Source organism: Chaetura pelagica, unplaced genomic scaffold, assembly GCF_000747805.2.
Source record: "Chaetura pelagica isolate M959 unplaced genomic scaffold, ChaPel_1.0 scaffold807, whole genome shotgun sequence".
In the NCBI taxonomy this organism is placed as follows: Eukaryota; Metazoa; Chordata; class Aves; order Apodiformes; family Apodidae; genus Chaetura; species Chaetura pelagica.
Genome location: NW_009953935.1, coordinates 1,126,327 through 1,133,891, shown reverse-complemented (window position 1 = coordinate 1,133,891; position 7,565 = coordinate 1,126,327). Strand labels below are relative to the sequence as shown.

The 7,565-nt window shown below is 61.4% G+C and overlaps 2 protein-coding genes across 2 annotated transcripts in view; both read right to left on the bottom strand.

Moving 5' to 3' along the window:
* The window catches only part of CPN2 (carboxypeptidase N, polypeptide 2), a 3,709-nt gene extending 2,109 nt beyond the window's left edge, over positions 1 to 1,600 (bottom strand). The window contains exons 1-2 of the mRNA XM_010001740.1: positions 1,589 to 1,600; positions 20 to 821 (exon numbers count right to left, since the gene is read on the bottom strand). Of these exons, the coding sequence (XP_010000042.1) occupies positions 20 to 821; positions 1,589 to 1,600 (814 nt within the window). The remainder of the gene's footprint in view (positions 1 to 19; positions 822 to 1,588) is intronic.
* Positions 1,601 to 5,494: 3,894 nt separating this feature from the next.
* Positions 5,495 to 7,216, bottom strand: LRRC15 (leucine rich repeat containing 15). Its single transcript, XM_010001731.1, has one exon. The coding sequence runs from the start codon at positions 7,214 to 7,216 to the stop codon at positions 5,495 to 5,497; it is 1,722 nt and encodes a 573-aa protein (XP_010000033.1).
* Between the last annotated feature and the right edge of the window lie 349 nt (positions 7,217 to 7,565).

The following is a 7,565-nucleotide window of genomic DNA, read 5'->3' as shown; positions in this document are numbered from 1 at the left end:
CGCTGCAGCTCCCCCAGACCAGCAAAGGCACCTCCTGGCAGCTCCTCCAGCTGGTTGCCATCCAGGTGGAGCTCAGCCAGCTGGCCCAGTGCCCCAAAAGCACCGGGGGGCACCTGCACCAGCTGGTTGTTGCTGAGCTTGAGGAAGCGGAGGACGGTGAGGGGGGCCAGAAGCCCATCTGGCAGCTCAGACAGCATGTTCTGAGAGAGGTCCAGGGTCTGGAGGTGGCGGAGCGGGTGGAAGATGCCAGAGGGCAGTGCCTCGATCTTGTTCCCTGGCAAACGTAGGTCCTGCAGGTGGCAGGCAGCGGTGAAGAGCCCCGGCTGCAGGGAGCGGATGGCATTGGCACCCAGGGAGAGCTTGCTGAGGTTGGACAGCCCCACCAGCACCCCCGGGCTGACTGCCAGCAAAGGATTGCCTGACACCTCCAGCTCAGTGAGGCTGGGCAACCCCCTAAAGGCACCAGCCTGCAGCTCCTGGATGTTGTTGTTGAGGAAGACCAGCTTGGTGAGGGTGGTGCTGGAGCCCAGGGCCCCACTGCGGATGCTGCTCAGGGCTGTCTCCACAAAAAAGAGCTGGGTGGCATTCCCTGGCAGGCCCACCGGGATCTCCTGCATCCTCTCCTCCGAGCAGAAGACTTTGGAGGTATCGTAGCACTGGCAGGTGGGGGGACAGGGCAGGCACAGCCCCTCCTCCAGGAAGGATCCCAGCCCCAGCAGAGCATAGACCACCAGCCTGCACTGAAGAAGCCGAGCTTCATCCCCTGCCTCAGAGAGGCAGAAATCTGCCCCCTCAGGTGTGCGCTGCAGGGGAAGCAGCTTCTGCAGCCAGAAATGCAGCAGAAGCAACCTCTGGGGCACCACCAGTAGAGGCAGCTGCCCTGGCCATGGTACATCCCCCCAGCCCCAGCTGCCTGCACCCCCCCACACTCTCCTTTCAGGAGCAGGGAGTGATTCCCTCCCAAATCTCTCCATGCCTGCCCTGTGTGGCAGGTCAGGGCTCTTTGCCTGTGCCCCAGTGCCACTCCAGCCTGCGCTGTGACAGGGTGGTGCCACCCTCACTAAAATCCCCACATCCTGCTGAGCAGTAGGCAGGGTGGGACCTGTGTGGTCCCATGGGGTCCTGGGGGAGCCTGTGGCCCTGTGAGATGTCTCCATGGGCATAGAGCCAGGCTCTGGGGTGGGGGAGCATGTGAAGCATGGGGCTGTGCTGCACACACTGGGTGATGCAGACGCCACTGCAGCGCTGCTCTGTGCTCGGGGACAGAAGGAGCAGGCTCCAGTGGCTGTAATTTCTCACTGCCCATCAAGAACTTCCTTCTCTGCAAGCAACCAGAGCATCATCAGACCTTCCTGAGGGATATTCAGCTTGACCAAATGACTGTTCCCAGCCCACATGAGGCACTTTTTGAGGCAGTGGCCTCCAGATCTCTGGCAGTCCCTGCCTACTTGGGATACACTGCACTCAAGAGCAGTGTTGGGCTTGGCTTTTCCTTTCCACCATCTCACTTGTTTTCACCAGAGCCAACAGTGATTCCCAACTGTCCTTGGGCCTCCCAGACTACCCAAGTGACACGGCCACCACTTACCGAGTGCTGCATCATGGAGAATGCCACCGAGTCTGCAGCAGGGCTGCAGGGATGCTGCTCGCCGAGGTGGGACGATGTTTTCTGGGACGGATGGGAAGCTGCCTGACGAGCTGTTCCTGCTGGGGCGGAGCTGCCCCTCACTGCTTATCGGCAACAACAACCCGTGTCCTTGGAGTGCTTCAAAAAATAACCTGGCTCCAGAGGGACTGGAGGTGAGGCCAGAGGCAGCTGCCAGCAAGCATCCTGGCAGGGAAGCAGGGTCATGGCCCCGGATGTCCAGTGGCCCAGGGATGGTGGCAGGGCACTGCTATCATGGCTGGTATCAGTCCCACACCAAGGTCAGCACCCTTGCTTCCAGCAGCCCCTCAAGAGATCCCTTGGAGTATGTAAATCTCACTGGGAAATGGTCCTAGCCAACATCTCTGGCATGAAAGCAAGGACCAGGCAGAGCTCAGCAAGGCAAAGCAATGCCATGGGGGTGGGACCACCCTGAGACCATCACGGTGAGATGCTGACCAGGTGATTTGCAGCCTGTGAGGTGCACCCAGCCAGCAGTGTGGTGGCCAGAGGGAGCCATGGACCAATGACTGCCTGGGAACTTGCAGCCTGCCTTGGGGAGCAGTTCTGCAGCCAGAAATGCAGCAGAAGCAACCTCTGGGGCACCACCAGTAGAGGCAGCTGCCCTGGCCATGGTACATCCCCCCAGCCCCAGCTGCCTGCACCCCCCCACACTCTCCTTTCAGGAGCAGGGAGTGATTCCCTCCCAAATCTCTCCATGCCTGCCCTGTGTGGCAGGTCAGGGCTCTTTGCCTGTGCCCCAGTGCCACTCCAGCCTGCGCTGTGACAGGGTGGTGCCACCCTCACTAAAATCCCCACATCCTGCTGAGCAGTAGGCAGGGTGGGACCTGTGTGGTCCCATGGGGTCCTGGGGGAGCCTGTGGCCCTGTGAGATGTCTCCATGGGCATAGAGCCAGGCTCTGGGGTGGGGGAGCATGTGAAGCATGGGGCTGTGCTGCACACACTGGGTGATGCAGACGCCACTGCAGCGCTGCTCTGTGCTCAGGGACAGAAGGAGCAGGCTCCAGTGGCTGTAATTTCTCACTGCCCATCAAGAACTTCCTTCTCTGCAAGCAACCAGAGCATCATCAGACCTTCCTGAGGGATATTCAGCTTGACCAAATGACTGTTCCCAGCCCACATGAGGCACTTTTTGAGGCAGTGGCCTCCAGATCTCTGGCAGTCCCTGCCTACTTGGGATACACTGCACTCAAGAGCAGTGTTGGGCTTGGCTTTTCCTTTCCACCATCTCACTTGTTTTCACCAGAGCCAACAGTGATTCCCAACTGTCCTTGGGCCTCCCAGACTACCCAAGTGACACGGCCACCACTTACCGAGTGCTGCATCATGGAGAATGCCACCGAGTCTGCAGCAGGGCTGCAGGGATGCTGCTCGCCGAGGTGGGACGATGTTTTCTGGGACGGATGGGAAGCTGCCTGACGAGCTGTTCCTGCTGGGGCGGAGCTGCCCCTCACTGCTTATCGGCAACAACAACCCGTGTCCTTGGAGTGCTTCAAAAAATAACCTGGCTCCAGAGGGACTGGAGGTGAGGCCAGAGGCAGCTGCCAGCAAGCATCCTGGCAGGGAAGCAGGGTCATGGCCCCGGATGTCCAGTGGCCCAGGGATGGTGGCAGGGCACTGCTATCATGGCTGGTATCAGTCCCACACCAAGGTCAGCACCCTTGCTTCCAGCAGCCCCTCAAGAGATCCCTTGGAGTATGTAAATCTCACTGGGAAATGGTCCTAGCCAACATCTCTGGCATGAAAGCAAGGACCAGGCAGAGCTCAGCAAGGCAAAGCAATGCCATGGGGGTGGGACCACCCTGAGACCATCACGGTGAGATGCTGACCAGGTGATTTGCAGCCTGTGAGGTGCACCCAGCCAGCAGTGTGGTGGCCAGAGGGAGCCATGGACCAATGACTGCCTGGGAACTTGCAGCCTGCCTTGGGGAGCAGTGTACACCACCTTAGGGGCTGCCGTGCAAGGGCCTGTGTTGGAACAGACTGGGTGGCAGCAGCCACGGAGACACCCCAGGGGAAGGAGAAGGGACACTTACGTGCATTCAGCCAGACTGATGGAGGAGACAGTGACACAGAGAAACTGAGAAGACACAAGCCAGTGGCAGGCAGCTCTGCAGGGAGCTGAGCAAGCTCCCCACCACCTCAGCTCAGGCTCTGTAGCCACAGCCCTCTAACCCTCTCCCAGTCCCACGAGCCTGTATTGCCTTTTCCAACATGAAAACAGTCTCTAAGGAGTGGAAATCTATTGCAGCTCCTGTCCCTGCAGGGTCATTCCCTGGCTGTGCACCATGGAGGAGTGAATAAACAACTCTTGGCAGTGGAGATGGAGAACTGCACTTTAATGGAGAGGTCACAGAGCAGCACCCAACAGCCCCCCAGCACAGTCCCATGTCTTGCACACCATGCAGGTCCCAGCCCAGAGGAGCATCCCACCATGTGCACAAGGCAGCACTGGCTCCTGGGGCACCGTGAGCGCTGTGGAATGCACACCAAGTAAGACCCTTGTCCTATAGCAGTGATGTCCAGGGAGCCTGGCACCACTGCACCGTGCACAGAGGTGAGCTGGACCCCTCTGTAGCCATGCCACAGCAGGAGCAGGCAGGGTGGCTGCTGGATGCAGGTGCTGACACCCACCTGCCAATTGTAGAGGAGCCAATGCAGGCTGACACCCCACTGTGCAGAGCCAGTGTCCCCCTGCCTGGGGTCTCTGAGCAGGCAGCAGGACTGGAACATACAAGAGGGCACTGAAGGGAGGCAGAGGAAGAAGTTTGGCCAGGCTGCTCACTAGCTGGTGCAGGATGCACAAGGGTATCCAGGCAGCAAGAACCAGGGGTGGAGTGCCACAGGAGCAGCCCTGGAATGCTCCAGCAGCCCTGAGACACAGGCATGGGGCCTCTCCCAGCCCTTGGCAGACACTTCACACCCATCGTCCCACTCCTTTAACTCCCTGGCAGCAGAGGCTGGTGGGAGCCACGCGGGGGCTGTGGCAGGGTGCTGCAGGCACCACAGGAGGGTTAGCACCAGGGTACAGCAAGGGCTGAGGGGGCTGCCACTGTCCCCACATGCCAGCACACTGCCCTGTGGCAATCCTGGCAGGAAATGCACAAAGGGTGGGGGGAGCAGAAGATGCTGGCTGTGCTCTGGCCTGCCCTGCCTGCAGGCAGGGAGAGCAGCTTGGAGACAGCCAAGTCACCCAGGGTGTGCCACCCCAGCAGCAGCACCAGGCCCAGACATCCCAGCCCCGTGGGATGCAGGTGAGCTGCAAAGCAGCTCATGGACATGCAGCTGCTGAGGGCAAAGGAACTCACTTGGCTCCTGGCTAGCAACTGCCTACCCAGGCAAGGGGGCAGAGGCTGGGGGCATGACAGGGGGGTAAAAAATGGGGAAGAGGAGGTGGGGTCAGGCAGCAGACAAGTGCAAGGGCAGGCACCATTGGAGGGGATGATGCCAGGTGAAGGATGGGAATGTCCAGTTGTTTGGGCTAAGCACCATCATGGTCAGGCTGTGGGTGCCTGCTCGAGTGGTCCCTCTCAGCACGCCACGTGCCAGCTGCTACCCACCAGGCAGAGAATGGGCACAGAGGCTGCACTGGAGGCAGGAAGGTCTGGGGACAAAGAACAGCCAGGGGAGGTCACCTGGGGGGGACACCCTGCTGCAGAGCAGGGGCAGGGCAAAGCAGAGCAGGACAGGGGGACACACTGCACTCAGGGTGATGCTTGTCTGTCCCAGTCAGCAAGGGCAGCTGATACAGAGCCACTGTCATGTCCCTTGGCCCCATGGGAAGGGCATGATCTTCTAGCACCGTTCCCCCCAGGCTCTGCCATGTGCTCAGGCTTCATTGGGCGCCTTCATCCTCATGAGCACGACGTGGCTTTTCTTCCTACAGCCGTAGACCACCAGTGCCACCAGAGCAGCGAGCAGGGCCAAACCCACCAGCACGATGACCGCCACCACCACCCCGCTCTGGATGCGCGTCAGCCCCCACCAGCCCTGCTCCTCTGCCTCTTCCTCTTCCTCCCGTGGGGAGACCGGCACCCCCATGGGGGGCTCCGTCCGATCACTCTCCAGTGATGCCACCTCAGAGGGGTCAGCTGGGTGCGGGGTGCTGGGATGGGCAGAGGCAGTGGAGGGTAAGGGAGGGAGGAGCTGGTCCCGCAGCAGCACAGAAATGGGAGTGCCCCGCAGTGTGGGGGGCTGGGCACAGAGGGGGGGTGTATCGCACACCTTGTGGGGGTTGTCCTCCAGCCAGCTCCTCAGGGGTAGGATGCCCTCGTCACAGCGCCAGGAGTTGTTGTGCAGCTTCACCTCTCGCAGGGTTGCCAGGGGGGAGAAGATGCCAGTGGGTAGGTATTCCAGGGCATTGGAGTGCAGCTGCACGTACTGCAGCCCTGGGGTGGCTCTGAAGAGGCCCCGTGGCAGCACCTGCAGCTGGTTGTGGTGCAGGGAGATGTTCTGCAGCTTGGGCAGCCCCTCCAGTGCCTGGACATCCAGGCGGCGCAGGGTGTTGGAGTGCAGGGACAGCTCCAGCAGCTCCCCCAAGCCCCGGAAAGCCCCTGGTGCCACCGAGCGCAGGCGGTTCTTGCTGAGGACCAGGAGCTGCAGCTGGGTGAGGTTGCTGAAGACAGCAGCAGGGAGGGTGGAAAGCTCGTTCTCGTAGAGCCACAGCTCCCGCAGGTCAGGCGCGGGCCCGAAGGCGCTGGGGGAGATGTCCCGCAGGCGGTTGACGTGCAGGGTGATCTTGGCAAGGGCGTGCAGGGGCAAGAAGATGCCGCTTGGCAGGGCGGTGAGGAGGTTGTTGGACAGGTAGAGCTTCTGCAGGTTCCCGTTGTGCACAAAGAGATCCGGGGACAGCATCTCCAGCTGGTTCTGGTGCAGCCCCAGCTCCAGCAGCTCTGGCAGCCCGTCAAAGGCGCCCGCCGGGATCTGCCGGAGCCGGTTCTCGTAGAGCCGCAGCACCTGCAACCGCGCCAGCCGCTCAAAGGCCCGGGGAGGCAGGCGGTCGATGTTGTTCCTGGCCAGGTTGAGCTTGGTGAGGCTGGTGAGCTGGTCGAACACCCCCTCCTTCAGCTCCTGCAGGTTGTTCCCGTGCAGCTGCAGCTCCTTGAGGTTGCTCAGGTGGGCAAAGTGAGAAGGCTCAACCTGGAGGATCTGGTTGCTGGAGAGGAGCAGAGACTCCAGCTTGTCCAGGGGCTCGAAGACCTGCACAGGGAGCTCCTGCAGCTTATTGCTGGCCAGGCTGAGGTAGCGCAGGTCGGGCAGGTGCTGGAAAGCCCCGGGGCTGATGCGCGACAGGTTGTTCTTCTCGATGCGCAGCCCGATCAGCAGGGAGGTGTTGCCGAAGGACGCGTCACCCAGCTCAGCGATGCGTGTGTTGATGATCTGGAGGGTCATGGCGTTGGCAGGGATGGGGCTGGGGACCGCGGTGATGCTGGCACCAGAGCACTCCACCTGGGCGGTGCGGACACACTGGCACTGCTCCGGGCACTGGCCACCAGCCAGCTGGATGCCCAGCAGAAGCAGCAGCCACCGCTGCCAGCTTCCCGGCTCCATTGGGCCTGCAGCAAAAACAAAGGAGGGGGGCTCAGCCCCTGTGATTTCCCAGCTCCCAGGGCCACTGCCAGGGATGGGTGCTGCTTTCTCTCTGGAAAAGGCCACTGAGGCCATAGCCATCCTGCCCCCAGCATGGCAGCGAGGTAGAGGAGGGCGGGTGAGGAAGGCTGGGAGCTGACAGGGCTGGGCAGAGCCAGGCAGGAGCACAGAGTGGGACAGAGCCAGGGGCCACGGCGCCTGGCTGCCATACCACAGCTATTAGTGGCATCCCTGGCATCCCCCTTGCTCGGCTCCTCCAGCAGAGACGAGTGAGGTTTCCTGTTTTGGAGTGACTGTGGCAAGCTGCTGC

Bases quoted from the DNA above. Each gene is read 5' to 3' on its own strand.
- LRRC15 (XM_010001731.1), bottom strand. From the start codon at position 7,216: ATGGAGCCGGGAAGCTGGCAGCGGTGGCTGCTGCTTCTGCTGGGCATC.